We start from the raw sequence: 17,249 nt of genomic DNA, 5'->3' as shown, positions 1-17,249 counted from the left end.
GCCAACTGTATGTAACTCTATCATGTGTCACCTCTCCATCAGGCTTAAAGGTGTTGATTATTAATAAACAAGGCATACCAGATGATATCACAAAAAATATAGTTTATATAGAAGTTTTTAATGGCATTGATCAATAATTTTGTTCAAGAGTTTCAAATGTGTTTCATTTTCCTAGAAACAATTATTTTATTATTTCTCTTCATATATTGATTGTTTAAAATAAGTAATGTCATACGTGAAAACATATGTTGCATTTGGAATTTACATGTTTATATTTAATTTAATTGTCTGTACACATACTATGTTTAATTCATACAATTATTTTATTTTATAATTAAGTACCCTTTTTTTTCATTTTTTTTTGAAGAAACAATTTTTATGTTAACAATTATCATTATAAATTTTACTCAAATAATAATAAATGTGGTTTATTATTTAAAAAAACTTGGCTGACATTATATAACTGTATGCTAAATGTGTTAAATTCATTATGCAGATAAATATGCGACTCCTCTAAATTTGCGTGTTGGTGATTGTTTGGCCATGCAAAATGCTATAAATGAATTTGAAACTATACCGCATAAAGAGGGTTTACTAGTAGAAAATTTTGTTGAATGGAAAATCAAAATATGTCAAGCAATGCAAAAATTAGGAAAAAAAATAAGTGAAAAAAAAATTGATGGAAACAATATTAGACCTTTTACCATCGAGCTGGAATGAAGTAAAGGAAACAATTTTTCAAAAGCATGAAATCAAAGATGCCTCAGACTTAATGGATGCTTTAATGGAGAAGGAGCGTGAAGTTCATCCTCTATGGATTGAACTTGAGCAAGAGCGGATGACTCCAAATTTAACGGTACGAGAGCATATGTTACATAAAAAGCAAGTGTTTTATGAGCTTAGGAAAAAAGGTTTCCAGTCCCACATTGCAATATTAGTTAATGCTATAGTTAACACACTTCTAACTTCATGGCCTATTCAAGAAATTCATAAAAAAATTAAAAAAAGACTTCCAAGACATGAGAGCATTGATAGTTATGTTGGAGGAAATTGAAAATGATATGATTTGTTTACAAGCATTAGATGAAGTGGAGCAACGCATTGGTAATGAAAATATTAAAGTGGAATAACAGCAGCAGCAACAACAAAAAAATAATGATTGTGAAGAGAATGAAGTGAAGCAACAATCCAAAAATGAAGACAATTAAATCAACACTCCTCATACGATAATATATCTATTTTTTTAAGTTTGTTTGTATGTAAAAAATTATAACAAAAAATGTTAACACTTTTTTATTTTACAGGTACTTTTTGGGACATTTGGATATGATGAGCGACATCTATTGAGTTTTAATTTATCAAATATAGATAAATTTGGTTTATGACATTTAGTTTATTGTTAGTTTTTTTAGCATATATATATTTTAGACAGTAGTTTCACTGAGAAACATCTTATTTATTGTTAACATAGATTATTTCATTAGTTAGAAATCAAGTTTATTGTTTTAAGAAAAATAACTCAATTGGATGATTATAATATTTTATGAATATTTGCTTTGAAATATTGTCTTCACTTATGAAATTTAAAAAGATGATCTCTATGCATTATGATTATAATTTTATGAGTAAACTTTAAAATTAATGTGTTATTAAAAAATTTACACATTACTAAACTAATCCTGTGCACAGCACGGGTTTACCACTAGTATATATATAAGCAAATATAGTAGGTGTGCTCTTAGGCCTTCATATATCTATTCTTAATTTCTTAAAAAATCTAAAATTTTAAAAAATTATGTGACACTTAAGTTTCAAACTCACTCCTCTCACATCATTTCCATTTAAAATAAAAATTAATTTCTTTAATAATTTAATAATATATGCTCTTAGAAAAACAGTTATCCAAATACAAACTTATCAACAAGAGAGGGGGAAAAAAGAGAGAAAGCTATCCCAAAATTCAAAAATACTTGAATTGAAAATCCTTAAGACAAAATGGATCACCATTCCTAAAAATGGGATTTATAGGTAAATTTTCTTAAATACTATATATATATCAACAAAATTCAAAATAAAGATAATTTAAATTTGAATATATAATAAAGATAATCTATAGTTATCCATCCAATTTCACATCTCTATTCTCCTATATAAACAGTTATATTTCAACTGATTATAAACACATACAAAATTATTATGTTGCCTTTCTCTTCCCCCCCTCCCTCTCTCTCTCTCTCTCTATATATATATATATAATTTTATATTATTATGGGTATGGCTGAATGCTTCACACATTTGCATTCTCCCCTGAAATTTAAAAAGATGATCTCTATGCATTATGATTATAATTTTATGAGTAAACTTAAAAATTAATGCGTTATTAAAAAATTTACACATTACTAAACTAATCCTGTGCACAGCACGGGTTTACCACTAGTATCTATACTATATATATAACCAAATGTAGTTGTTTTGTTAAAAGCCTCCAAATATTTATTCTTAAATTCTCATAATTTTAAAACACTCTCTTTCCTATGTGGCAACTTTCTTTGATTGCCTTTCATGTTTTCTATTTTTCTTCATTTTTTATTTGTTTGATTAATTAAAATTAAAATTAATTTCATTATTTATGGATAAAGATTTGAATTTCAAAATTCCTCCATATAGATAAACATATAAAAATTAAAAATTAATTTTATAATCTACAGATAAAGATAAAAAATAAACAATTAATTTAAAAAAATTAATTTCATAACTTATAGATAATTTAAAATTTCTTCCCATAAATAAACAAATAAAAGTTGATAAATAACTTATAAAAATTAATTTCATGACCTACAAATAAAGATAAAGATTAAATAATTGATTTTTTTTTAAAAAAAAAAACAAAATTACTCTCTTTTTTTTCCCCCTCATTTCGTACTTTAATTAATTTCATTATAGATAAACATATAAAATTCATAAATAATTTATGAAAATTTATTTCATGACCTATAGATAAAGATAAAAATTTTAAAAATTATTTAAAAATAATAATTTCATGACTTATAGATAAATAAACATATAAAAATTGATAAATAATTGATAAAGATTAATTTCGTGGCCTACAGATAAAGATAAAGATTAAATAATTGATTTTCAAAAAATTAAAATAATAAAATTTAGATAAAGATATGATTTGTTAATCTATATATCTATCAAAAACATATATATCTAAATCTTTATTTTGATTTACTCATTTTTTTTTCTCCTATCACATATTATCTTTTTTTATTTAAATTTTTTATCTTATGAAATGCTCTTATCTATAACTTCTTATCTCCTATTAAATTTTTAACCATCTCTTGACAATTTTTATTATTCGTTATTATCTACCAAATGATAAAGATTATTAAAAAAAAAAATTATCGCTTTGAAGGATAATAGTATTAATAATGAAATAATAAAGGCTACATGGGAGAAGGTAGCACAAAAATCTCACAAAATTAATTTTCTTCACTATATTTATAAAAGGTAATAATTTGAGATTCTTTCTATTAGTTATTAAAAATAACTTGCATTAGATCATTGTTATGTTTTTTTTTTAATTTTTTTATAAGGTTGTCATTCGTTATAGTATTTCTTCAATCCCATCTCTAAATTCTCTCTTTGAAATTTTTGTTTTTTCAATAATTAAGTTTAGAATTAATTTCTTATCAAATTTGTTTTCTTGATCCTTATTTTATTGAAGGATCGGGCCGAATAAAACTTTCATATAATATATGAAATTAATGAATATAATACAAAGATGATAGGGAAGTACTACATATTTGTCAATATTTCTATGTTATTATTAGTTGATTTGCTAGATTATACTATCAATTTAGAGCCCATATGATTCAATTCAATGTTCATGACTTTATTTGTGTTTGACAATTTTTTCGTTGAGTAACCGATATGATTTTTTTTTTTGTACATGATGATTAAAGCTATCATTTGTTATATTTTTTCAAATATAATTCAAATAATTTTTTATCATTTTTTTATAAATAAAATGGATTAAAACTATTCTCTTATACAATTTTTATAATACTATGACATTCTTATCTTGATTAATTTTTTTAAAATGACATAGGAATTATGCAAGTATTATTCAAACTATGGAGAATGATTTATACTTTGATATGATATGAGTGTGTCATTGATAGAGGAAATCAAAGATAGAGAGTTGCTAATATAATTAATTAATGATTTGTTGGAGAAGTTCTTTTTATAAGCAAGGCAACAAACTTAGATTAAATTTTTTTAAAAACTACTTATAAATTATAATTAAAAGTTGATATTTATTCATAATTTGATCCCACAATGATAATATACACCACTGATTTAAAAGTCTAAGTAAATTTATATATATAGTATAGATGTTATCGAGTGGTTGTGATACTATTATTCTCAACAATTTTTATAATTAATAATTTCTTATGCATATCAAATTTTATTGTAAAATTTTGTGGGTTAATTATTGTTAACATCTACCTAGATGACTTAATATTATGGCTTGTCGCTATTAAGATATAATTTAAGATAAAAATGATTTATTTATCACACAAAATATATATAGTCTACTTTTCCGTGCATCGCACGGGTTACCGCTAGTATATATATAAGCAAATGTAGTAGGTGTGCTCTTAGGCCTTCAACTATCTATTCTTAATTTCTTATAAAATCTAAAATTTTAAAAAATTATGTGACACTTAGGTTTCAAACTCACTCCTCTCACATCATTTCCATTTAAAATAAAAATTAATTTCTTTAATAATTTAATAATATATGCTTTTAGAATAACAGTTATCCAAATACAAACTTATCAAGAAGAGAGGGGGAAAAAAGAGAGAAAGCTATCCCAAAATTCAAAAATATTTGAATTGAAAATCCTTAAGACTAAATGGATCACCATTCCTAAAAATGAGATTTATAGGTAAATTTTCTTAAATACTATATATATATCAACAAAATTCAAAATAAAAATAATTTAAATTTGAATTTGAATATATAATAAAGATAATCTATATTTATCCATCCAATTTCACATCTCTATTCCTCTATATAAACAGTTATATTTCAACTGATTATAAACACATACAAAATTATTATGTTGCTCTTTCTCTTCCCCCCCTCTCTCTCTCTATATATATATAATTTTATCTTATTATGGGTATGGCTGAATGCTTCACACATTTGCATTCCCCCCCCCCCCCGCGCTCTTTCTCTTTATATATAATTTTATATTGTTATAAGTATGACTAAAATGCTACACACATTTACATTTTTTGTCTAAATTTTAATTTTTTTGCAAGTGACATCATAAATATAATACTAAACTTGACGGCTAGAGAGTTTTTGAATTTTTTTTGTTGCATCAATGTTGAATATTATGTACCAAAATTGCCAAAAAAAAAAAAAAAGAAGTAAGAAAATTATTCGTGTGTGTCATTCTCATAATGAATTTCCCACCAAACTAAAACACTCTTTCCTATTTGAGAATTTCAACATAATTTAACTTGGCCATTAAGTGTCCACTATATTTTTTGGACCCAACTTCCCTCCAATAACTAGAGGGTGATGTTCGGCATTGGTGGGTCTTGATTCGGGCCCATGACGATAATCCAAACCGTTTAATATGCAGAACACGTTGAGTACATTATTCCTGTAAAAAATCACATTAATCGGTTATCGATAACCACTTGATCACATAACATTTTAATATAATTTTCAAAATAAATTGTGATAAAAATGTGATATGATCAAGTGGTTATCAATATCCTATCAATGTGATTTTTTAGCGAGACTGATGTACTCGATGGATTCCACACATTAAATGGTTTGGATCATCACCATGGGTCCGGATCGGGGCCTAACAATCCTGAACAGCACCCTCCAATTATTGGAGAGGAACTGTGTCCATATTTTTTTGCTTAAAATTATATCTTTTGAGAGTATTTTGATGATGAGTTCACATAATTTTATGATTTATATGTTTTTATGTAATATTTAATTTTTCTCTTTTACATTTGATATCAAATTTATTTTTTTAATAAGAAACTTGAATAATTGAGTCTTTCATTTTGTTTTGTTGTGTGTTGACAATAGAATATTATTTTTATCATAGTAAAATGTAATTCTCAATCATATGATACTAGTTGATTTTTTGCTGCAATTGATTTTTATTTATTTGCTTGTTTAATTAAATTACTTTTTCTATTTTTGATTATCAAATCTTATCAAAAATAAATAATAAAAGACAATCAGTGCGTATAACATTAAACCTAAAACTATAATACATCATATGTTTTGTAATCTTATTTTTATGTTATTCATTTTAAATCATATACATTCATGCATCGCACGAATTACGATTAGTACATGAATAATAGAAAGCTTCCAAACCAACACTATCATTAAAATTGTAAAAAAATGATTAAAATACAACAATGTAACTAATGTCAAAACTGTTCTACACTGTTTCTCTCTCTTCTGAATGCAAGTAAATGAAAAATTGAATGTAAAAAACTAATAAAATGTATAAATGTCTAAAATCATCACCCATTTTTCTAAAAGCTAGACTTAGGAGAGATCATAATGCCAGATTATTCGGTGGTTTGTCCCTCGGTTGTTGTCTTTGTGGGTGTTCCTTCAGAAAGAGAACTTAAAGGCACCGGCCCTGGAATCTGTTACTGATTCCCAGAAGGATGGTTTCTTCTGCTGGGCCTTTTTCTCCTCCGCTTTCAACACCAACTCATCAATAGTTCCGGGGAACGATGTCTCGATTGCGTTCTTAAACTTGTCATACAAATTCACTCGGTCTCTTGTTCCAGACACGAGTGTATCAGCATTTGGCCTCTTGAGAAAATCCAAAACATTCAGCAAATTCCTCCTGCGACACACAAAAGACAACAAAGTGAAGAACTCTTCGTGTGAAATGTTTTACTATATCATTAAGTCTAACTAGAAGGCGCTATGCTCTTTGCAAGAAACTAGCAACATCATATTACACTGATATCTGAATTTTTATCCTTGAAAAATTGTTATGTACATCAATTATTGTGGGTTTAACTAATTGTTCGTAATGAATTTTTCCTGTGTCAAATCATTGTTGTTCATCCATGGACACAGCAAGTAGTACTGTGGTGGATTAGTAGTATCTTTAACCCCTTCTCCATCTTGCTTCCTAATTTTCTTCCTCTAAAAAGTGTTTGTCGCAATTTATCCATTCCCATCACAGTTCACACCCCTTGCGATCATAAATTCTGATCAAATGGTTTAAATTCCTTACTTTCGCCAAAACGAACCATGATTTATTGGAAGTAAAGAAGAGTGGAAAAGTAATACAAAAAGAGATGGTGAAAAAGGCCCAAAATTAATACAATACTCTCCTTTTCTTTTATCAAAAGTATATTAGCAAAAATAGGCTTAATAATGTAAACCCTGTACACTCAAAAGAGCAAGGCCCATATGCCATACCTCCACAGGCATCAATAAATCACTTAAAAACTATACCCAAGACAAAACATATAAATGATAGACCTCTCTCAACCAGGAAAGAAACTGATAGTAAAGGTCCTTTCAAATCACATACAGGTTATTCAACATCATCAAAAGTCCTATTCCTTCCAATCTGTACACAAACACACAAAATTGCAGTCTGCCAAGTCTTCTCTGACTTCTTTGGGCAACAAGAACTCCAACTAGCGAGAAGCTCTCCCATTGAAAACGACATCACCCAACACCAAAAAATAAAAAACTCTGAGCAAATCAAGTTCCATAGCAATCTACTAGACAATGCGGAAGGAGTGACACTTTACCCTACCTGCTTACAGATACAACACCATTCAATCATTACTTTGCATTTATTCCTAAGGTTGTCAATAGTCAAAAGAGTCTCAAGGGCAATTATGCAAGAAAAAAATCAACCAAACCAAACCAAACTAAGCCTAGAGTAGAGTTAGCTACATGAAACATTGTTTGCCATTTTGATCGGGCAAAGATTATATGCTCAGTTAAATAAATTCATATATATTTTCACTACTATGCCCATATATGGTGATCATATCATTCTTTCTTATTGTTACATCTATAGGTCTTCATTGTACATAATCAAACCATCTTAATTTGCTTTCTTTCAACTTATCTTCAATTAATGGCACTCGTTAGGCATTTTCCTAGTCATTAGAATCTAACTAAAGAATTTTGTTAACCAAGATACCACTTCCTTATTCAAGCATTTCCACGCCCCAAAAAAAACAAAAAAAGCAAACAGAGGGAACACCCTCCACCACACAAATCCTGGTAGGAGCACACTGAAAGCACTTCTTTCTTAGAAACACTCCAATGGTCTATACCATATCAGCCGAATGAATTTCTGTGTCGTATATCAAACCAAAGAAGCCTCCAGGGATTGAATTTCCAAGTCCTCTAAAGCCCAACTGAGGATTGTCATCAAGCAAAAGATAATCTTGTACAGTCATATTGGAATCAATAGCCAAATTATAAAAGGAAAAAAAAAAATCTGAAAACACTTCTCTAAGTGGTCTATGGCCACTTCACAAATCAAGGCAAAACCTCACCCCTTCTCCCATTACCCACCTTAAAGAGGAATTTTTGGGCAAAATCATCCTAGACCCTCAGAACACCTTTCCACATCCTCACCTCATAATGGACCAATTACTCTGATCTCTCCCATACTTTTCCTTCCACAACCTTTTCCCAAGCCTGCCATTTTTTTAAAGCTAAACTCCACAGTCACTTATCCAACAAAGCTTTATTAAAGACCTCCAACATATGAACCCTTAAGCCTCCCCTGTGGATGGGCAAACACAGTCTGTTATCTCTCCAATCTCTTTGCCACTGAGTAATGAATAGTAAAAATGGACATAAAATAAGTGGGAAACCTTGTGAGAGCACTTTTAATCAAAGTCAATCTACTCCCATTGGATAAATATTCTCTTCTATTCCATGAAGCAAGCCTTCTCTCAAATCTGTTCACTACCCCTTCCCACACAGCTTTAGCTTTTTTTTTGATAAATAAAATTTATTAAACCAATAGCATCAAGGAAATGCTAAAGAACATAGAAACAGAAAACCCAAAAAGGGAACACCCAGCCAATCACATCACTTATAAAATCTAAAAGAGTAAACAAATCGGAGTCCACCTGCCCAGACACCCAACCACAAAGAACTTATTTTCCAACCAAAACACAGACTGAACAATCTCCTGAAAAATGCAACCATTCCGCTCCAACCAAATCAACCATATTAAGCATAAAGAGCCATAGCCTAAGCCTTCTGATGCTGCTTCCCAACCCCACCTCCTTCCCAACTCCATAAAACATCTATCACCCCTTCAGGCAACACCCAAAGGACACCAAAAGTAGACAAAATCACCGTCCACAAACGGAAAGCCACCGGACAATGAAGAAGCACATGATTCACAAGAGGCAACAAGACAAACACAAGATCCCAACAAGATAATCCAGATCACGCAACTCCCCCACTCTTATAAGAGCACTCATAACAAAATTAACATCTAAACCTGAAGCTACCTCAAAACATGGCAATACACACCTCAAGCACCTCAATTCCTCGTTCGTAGCTTCACAATAGAGAAGAGTATCATCAATGAAGGGAAAAAAAAAGAAAGGCTAGACACTGAAATATGAGGAGCATCCATGTTCCCACCACAAAGACACTTGCACATTATCTTACATTGTTTAACAATTTACTCTTAACTTTTAAAATTTTTATTTTTTTATTTTTTTTATGAGCAATTTACTCCTAAAAATTTAAAATGTATCTTGGAGCACTTACAAGCTTTAATAAATTGTTTTAAAACAATAAGAATCTTGACGCTCCCAGTCGTCTAGCAGCAAGGTTGGCTTAGTTGGCTACCGACCTCTTCAAGTTTCACAGATTTCACTCACATCATTAACTTGATCTCAAGTTACTCTACAAATTCAAGAATTTCAGTGGCCATATGCTAAGAAATAATGTTCTTCCTTAATGTTCTGGATCATCAGGCAAAACACCTAAGTTATTCATACGTTCTTTGTAAAGCATCTATTAATCTTTTGATCACTCTGAATCTCTATAAATCCAATTATTAGATGGTTAAAACAAAATTCTGACAGGTTCAGTTGGTATGGCATTGCGATTGAGTAAATTCCAGTTCCTCATAAATTACAATCAACTCAATCAATTTATTGCTTATCACTCAGAATATTGACTTAGGTTTGCCAATGCTAATAATACTTTAGAAGACATTATTCACCAACCGTGCTGATAAACCAGCACTTACCACAAAATGACATTTACAAGGCAAGACAAGAAAACTACAGTGAAATTATGACAGGCAGTTATCAGAAATTTCTCACGCATAGACAGTTTCAAATAAAATAAATAGGTACCATACCTGCTAACAAAATTCTGAGTAATTGCAATGGACTCTTCTAAATTGATCACGAGATGCCACCATCCATTGGGTACAAAGATCACTTCCCCAGCCTTACAAACACACTCAATGGGCTTCTTTTTCCATTCCTTTGTAGCAGCGTAGAAGTTCATGAACCACTCAATTATCGAAACAGGACAGGCCACCTCTGCGCCATCCGGGCTTGGATGCACCCCTGGTGGCACCAAATCAGGGGGGAACAAGACCCATTTCTTGGACCCCTTGATCACTGCATTCCAAGCAGATGTAGAATTAGGATCAATGTGGAATGATGAACCGGACCCAGCTGGTCCAATTATAATCCATCTATAATCTGGTCTCTCATTGCCCAAAACACCAAACAAGTCCTCATTAAAGTACGCTGGAACTTCATAATCCAAACCCAATCTTGGAACTTTCTCTGCAAATTTTGGGTCAAAAAGATACAAGGGCCTTTCTTCCCTAGCCTGATCCGAGTACCTAAAATAGTCTTCAAGCTTCATCTCCACTGGCCCTACTGAAAATCTAAGATCACCACACATCTCAACCAAGTATTCCCTATCCCATTTTTCCAATGCAACCCAATTATCTACACAGCCTTCCAGCAACACTGGCTTATTCGGTTCCTCAAAATTCAATATAAAATCATCAACCGAAATCCCTCTCCTCCTTTGTATATTATCCCTTTCAAGCCATTCAGGTTTCATTTCTAGATTAGCACAGAGCCAACTCTGAAACAAATAATCAGAATAGAAGTCTCTAACCTTCAAACCCGAAGACCCGATACTCGAAACAGGAAATGAAGGCATATATGCAGCAACATAAGTAGATTTCCAAGACCCATTATACAAAAACCCATCTTCAGAATTTTCCAAAACAAGGTTCCTCCAAATGGGTTCATGGTTAGAGAAAACATAAAAAGATTTACTAACAGTTGATAAAACACCCAAATGGGTGGCACTCAAGAACCCTAGAATTTCAAGAACAAGTTCATCAGTTAGGGTTTGGAGGTTACCAAGGCCTGTGTTTCTTGAATTATGGGAAGATGGGTTGAAGTAAAGATTACCCAGTGGTTGGACTCCATGAGAATGTGACGGAGCTGATGTTTTCAAACTGAAACATTCTTCAACATCTTCATCTTCTAGTGGGTTTGGAGGGTCTTGTTTTTCTGAAACAATGTTGTGTTTTCTGGGAAAAAGGGTTATGTTTATGTTCTTTCTCTTTCTCTTTCTCTTTGATGGCTTCAACAACAAATTCTTGCATTTCAGCATCGTAGGGTGGCTCTGTGAAAAACCACCGTCAGACTACGGCGGCGGAACTTGGAAAGAGCGGTCTGCACCCCGGAATGGGCTTTGTACGCTGGGTGCGGTTGCTACTACCTAGGGATGGGCAACACAGCGGGTCGGGTGGATTTGTACTGGTCCAGCCCGGATCCGTCCCCAAATTATATCGGGATAAATTGGGAAGGTGGCGTGATGGTATAGGATGGAAGGTGTTAAAGAGTTAATTTCCGTTTTAAATTTTTAGTTAGCGATGACACTAAGTTATAATATTTAGAGGTTGTTTGGGGTGTCCTAAATAAGTGTACTTTTTATCTTTTTAAAATAAAAAATTGAGGTTAAAAATATAGATATTTGGGTTAACTTTTTGACTTTTTATGAAAAAATGTGTAATAAAAAATTGATTTGTAGGAAAAAATTCGAATTGGGAGTTGTGCAGCCGTAATTGTTGACTTTTGGTGAATAGTGTTAACTTTTTAACTTTTTGAGTAATTTTTTGATTTTTTGACTTTTTTACAAGTTCCCAAACTTAGCCTTAGTCTCAGTCAAACATGCACAAATTACTCATTATGAGTTTTATAAACAAGTAAGCATGTACAAACACATTACAGGAACTATTCCTAACTTTTATTATCACTGGATAATATAAGGACACATGAGTATTCGTACAGATAATCTGATCTATCTAAAACTTTCTATATCTTAACATTTATAGGCATTTACAAATCAGTTATGAGCAGTTAACACCCCCAACTGCTAGGGTAAATTCAAACTAATAAAGGCTGCTGTAGAATATAACTGCTGGTAACTGCTTGGATTGTCTTGGACTAATCCCTTAATTCTAGCACTTTTTTTCATGGTTTCTTGCAAGCCTAATTGCTAATAACCGCCTCGTCTGTTAGCTTCGCATCATGTCAATAGAATTGCTATGAATTGCCTACCCATCTCAGCCTTTGAATCCTCTTGAGTTTGACCCACGAAATTGTAAGTCTTGGTCTATCATTAAGTGTCAAGCCCACTGATCTGTTTGACCCAACAAGTCCATGCTGCCAGTAGCATTTAGGCTAAGTATAGCCTTGCATTTGTCTACATTAAGCATCACTTGTCTTTGAGTCTTGTGGCATTACCATTGCCACATTGTTACCTTAACTTAGGCATACCTCCCTCATGCCTGAATTGAAAGGTTGACATAGGTGCAAAGTGCCACTGCATGCCAACCTAAGTGTCTAAGTCTTAAGGTGCTAACAAACCACCCCCACCAGAAGAAGCTGACGACTTTGTCAATAAGGCTTCTAAGTACTCTATAATTTGTTTCTCAAACTGCCATAGTCACATCCTTTTCCCAACTCACATCTACTTCAGGAGAACCTTTCCATTTAACCAAGTAATGAGTTCTTTGATTTTTCTTGCTTTGCCCCTCTGTCTTGTGATCCAGAATCCGTTCCACATCTTTGTCAAATTGTTTTCTAATCACTGGAGGAGCGCGTCGAGCTTGCGTTCGTGCTAGATTAACTTGATCCTCATGATAGGGTTTTAGGAAACTAACATGGATTGTTGGGTGTATCTTCAACCGGTCAGGCAACTTCAGCCTGTAAGCATCATTTCCCATACGTTTTAGAATTTCAAAAGGTCGATCATACTTGGGAATAAGGCCACGGTGCACTGTCTTACTACGTATCTTTTTCCAAATCTGTAGAGTAAGTTTCAGCAGCAGCCTGTCCCCTACTTTGAATTCCAATGGCCTCCGCCCTTTATCATCATACTTTTTCATCTGCTTGCTTGCCTTAGCCAAACTATCTTGTGCTTCATTTAGCATATGTTAGAATTTACCATCACCTACCACACACTTACCATCACCTACCACACACTCACCTACTACACTCACCTACTCCTCACCTACCACCACCTAACCTACATCTATATAATCAATCAATTGTAACAGAATCAAATATCAATCAATACACATCAATCAATAATATACATCAATTTTTCTTACATGGTATCAGAGCCAAGTTGAGAAGCTACTAATTCTGCTTCACCGGCGGGCGGCAGCCTCGCCTTGGCCGCCCGCCGGACCTCTACACATACCTTCCCATCGTTGCCCTTGACCTCTCATTTTCATAGCCAAATCTCCTACAAATACAGAAAGATCTCTCCGTATCACACTCTTCGTGCTCTCCGCCTCTCTCTCTCCTCATTTTCTTCGATCACAGCTTCAGATCTCTCTCTCAACCATTACAGTCATCTCCATCAATGGCTTTTGTTGCTGGATCTTCGATGTCAATGACCTCCTTTTCATGCTCATTCAAGCAAAACCAGGTGCCCACCAAGATTTCTAGTCTGAATTCAGTTTCGCTGTCAATCAACGGAAAATGCTTCCCATCTCTTAGGTTGCGCCCAGTGACGCATCGATTTCGGATTTCGTGTGCGGCCAAACCAGAGACAGTAGACAAAGTGTGTGAAATAGTGAGGAAACAGCTGGCACTACCAGCTGGGACTGCAGTCACCGGAGACTCAAAGTTCGCAACACTTGGAGCTGACTCTCTTGACACGGTGGAGATTGTGATGGGACTGGAGGAGGAATTTGGGATCAGCGTGGAAGAAGAAAGTGCCCAGAATATTGCGACTGTTCAAGATGCAGCAGACCTGATCGACAAGCTCATTGAAAAGAAGGCTTAATTACTTTGCAGGAAAGTTCTTTTTTTTTCTTTCTCATTTCACACAAGAAGATACCCTAGACTGGGTCAAAAAAGGACAAGAGAAGAATGCTCCATGTTGTATAATCAAAAGAATGGTCCATGAATTGTGCTGGTGGGCCCTACCACTAGCAAAAGCAATTTATAATCATGAATTTTGCTCCATGAAAATCGGCAGAGAGAGCACATGCATATGTGTTGCTTTTCTCTCTCCCATGTGACTCCACTGTAAAAGGTCACCCAATACACACACCCACGGGATTGACAGACCCACATGCACTTTCTGATGCCAACATTTTTTAATCAACCCCACTCCATTTTCTCTTATTTTAATATATCTCTCTATATATATATATCTATGTTTATTTTATTGCACAGACCATCATTTTTTTTTCCACTACCAAATATTATACTAGCCTTCATGAATTTCACTGGCTTCCACCACTTCATTTTATTTATTATGATTATTCTTATTTTCAAAAAAAAAAAAAAAACTCTTGCTGATTCACAACTCTTGCTGATCCACCACTTCGTTTTATTTTTTATTATCATTATTATTATTATTTTCAAAAAAAAAAAAAAAAAAAAAAAAAATCCATTCACACCCACCTCAGTTTTCATTCCAGAAACTTGTCATTTTTTTTCATGCCGGGATCAACCCCGATCAGCATTTTACACTAAAAAAAAAAAAAAAAAACACACACACAAAACAACCACATCCACAAGCAGGATTTTTCTTCTCTACTCTGCCGCCGGTCTCTTCTTCTTGCCTCCGTCCTGAGAAGCCCTTGACGGTGCTGCCTCCGTGTTTTCCACGCCGCCGAGCACGTTCACTCCCTCATACTCCTCCACTGCCGCATATGGCGGCCCTCCAAATCGGAACATCACGGTGGCCTTCCGCTTCAGCTCCTTGTTTTCTGCCCTTAGCACGCTTATCTCTGCTCGCGCATCCTTATACATGCGTTGGAGCAGAGCCAGCTGGGAGTTTAAATGCTGCACCTCATTTGTCCTACTCTGCAGCCGGTTCGACAAGTTTGTGACCGCCGTCATGCTTTCCACACATGCCTTCAGAGTATACTGATTGGCCTCCACATCCGACTGCATTGCCATTCTTTGCTCCACCGACTGCATCGGAAAGTTCAACGGAGCAACCTCCGGGGCGCTTGGTTGAGTTTCCAGTGCCACCGCACCAGTTCTCTCTCTTGTTGACTCGTTGAGGTCGGGAAAGAGGGTGAGCAGTCCACGGGAAGACGAGGACGAGGCCATTTTCTGGGCAACAGAGTGTTACAGAATATCTCTCGCAACAGAGTGTTACAGACTCTCTCTCTCAGCACAACGAAGAGTTTTTCAGACTCTCTCTCAGCACAACGAAGTTTTTCAGAGGTTTTTCGCAGCTTTTCTCTGCCTCAGCCTCAGCATCAACCTTGGTTAAATAGCCAAGGCAGCCACGCGCATCGCGCGCCTCTTGCCACCAGCCGACAACCGGGCACGCAAGCCAAGGCGCCCACGTGCCTCGCCATCATGTCCGGCACACCTTTTGATGAATTGGGCACGCCTTTTGATGGCACGCCTTTTTGACAAAATTGGGCACACCTTTCAAGGGTCCGACAAGACTCTGTAAACTGTCCCGACATAGATTCCGGTTAGTTTCTACAAGGGTCCGACAAGACTCTGTAAACTGTCCCGACATTGATTCCGGTTAGCTCCTTTATGGGTCCGACAAGACTCTGTAAACTGTCCCGACATTGATTCCGGTTAGCTCCTTTATGGGTCCGACAAGACTCTGTAAACTGTCCCGACATTGATTCCGGTTAGTTTCTACAAGGGTCCAACAAGACTCCATAAACTGTCACAACAACTGTCACAGCATTGTCTGCTACAACGGTCCGACATGACCCCATAAACTGTCTTCTACATCGGTCTGGCACCACCATACAGTGTCCTCTACAATGTTATGACACCACCATCCAGTGTCCTCTACCACGTTATGACACCACCATACAGTGCCTTCACCAACGGTCTGACACGACCATACAGTGTCTCCTATCCTTTTTTTTATTTTTATGTATTTTCTTGTTTTGTTCCTCTCTTCAAACTCAAGTTGGTTAGTTTCTATCCTCCTTGAGTTTGCGGGGGGCTGTTAGAATTTACCATCACCTACCACACACTTACCATCACCTACCACACACTCACCTACTACACTCACCTACTCCTCACCTACCACCACCTAACCTACATCTATATAATCAATCAATTGTAACAGAATCAAATATCAATCAATACACATCAATCAATAATATACATCAATTTTTCTTACAGCATATCTTGTTTAGCCCTTGCAAACCGGTATGCTGCTGGACATGTACCCCCTAAACCAGTCCTTGCCACTTCATGCGGAGTGAGGGGCTGTTGCCCCATTGCTAATTCAAACGGACTCATACCCGTGGCAGATAATCGATGCAAATTATAACAAAACTGTGCACTATCCAACAAATCAATCCAGTTCCTTTGACTTGCAATCACATAATGTCGGAGGTATTCTTCCAGCAAGGCATTTATTTTCTTGGTCTGTCCATCAATTTGATGATGATTTGATATAGAAAAACTTTAACTCGGATCCCATCAAATTAAATAGCACAATCCAAAACTGCCCCGTAAATCTGGTATCCCTATCACTAACAATATTCTCAGGTAAACCAAAATACTTCACCACATATTTATAAAATAGGTCTATTGCAACATCGGCAGAACAAGCATGAGGAACAGGGATAAACACAACATATTTAGAAAAGTGATCATCAATAACCATAA

General features: G+C 34.3%; 2 protein-coding genes and 1 pseudogene across 4 annotated transcripts; 1 reads left to right on the top strand and 2 right to left on the bottom strand.

Annotated features, from left to right (window-relative positions):
• Positions 1-6,407: 6,407 nt before the first annotated feature.
• On the bottom strand, positions 6,408-11,966 carry LOC114281748 (transferring glycosyl group transferase). 2 transcript variants are annotated; one of them, XM_028224306.2, is made up of 2 exons: positions 10,445-11,966; positions 6,408-6,913 (listed from the first exon to the last, which is right to left on the bottom strand). In XM_028224306.2, exons 1-2 carry the CDS (start codon positions 11,731-11,733, stop codon positions 6,673-6,675), a joined length of 1,530 nt encoding a protein of 509 aa, XP_028080107.2. In that variant the 5' UTR covers positions 11,734-11,966; the 3' UTR covers positions 6,408-6,672. The 2 variants fall into 2 exon arrangements, with proteins under 2 accessions (XP_028080107.2, XP_028080108.2); XM_028224307.2 differs by lacking the exon at positions 6,408-6,913 and adding an exon at positions 7,388-7,846.
• A 1,091-nt stretch (positions 11,967-13,057) lies between these two features.
• Positions 13,058-13,558, bottom strand: LOC145803690 (uncharacterized). Its single transcript, XM_082897005.1, has one exon. The coding sequence runs from the start codon at positions 13,556-13,558 to the stop codon at positions 13,058-13,060; it is 501 nt and encodes a 166-aa protein (XP_082753131.1).
• Positions 13,559-13,889: 331 nt separating this feature from the next.
• On the top strand, positions 13,890-16,038 carry LOC145804592 (acyl carrier protein 1, chloroplastic pseudogene; annotated as a pseudogene). The gene has a single exon (XR_014346611.1). The product of XR_014346611.1 is annotated as an acyl carrier protein 1, chloroplastic pseudogene (transcript).
• Positions 16,039-17,249: the final 1,211 nt, after the last annotated feature.

The sequence above is a fragment of the Camellia sinensis genome, chromosome 12 (genome assembly GCF_055761805.1).
Source record: "Camellia sinensis isolate YWXY chromosome 12, ASM5576180v1, whole genome shotgun sequence".
Classification (NCBI taxonomy): Eukaryota; Viridiplantae; Streptophyta; class Magnoliopsida; order Ericales; family Theaceae; genus Camellia; species Camellia sinensis.
This window is presented reverse-complemented; position numbering and strand designations above follow the sequence as displayed.

What these genes read in the sequence shown, in the direction of transcription:
- LOC114281748 (XM_028224306.2), bottom strand. Translation starts at nt 11,733, where the DNA reads ATGCTGAAATGCAAGAATTTGTTGTTGAAGCCATCAAAGAGAAAGAGA. An exon ending in ACTCAGAATTTTGTTAGCAG is followed by an intron (nt 6,914 to 10,444) that starts GTATGGTACCTA and finishes TGTGTGTCGCAG; the next exon opens with GAGGAATTTGCTGAATGTTT.
- LOC145803690 (XM_082897005.1), bottom strand. Translation starts at nt 13,558, where the DNA reads ATGCTAAATGAAGCACAAGATAGTTTGGCTAAGGCAAGCAAGCAGATG.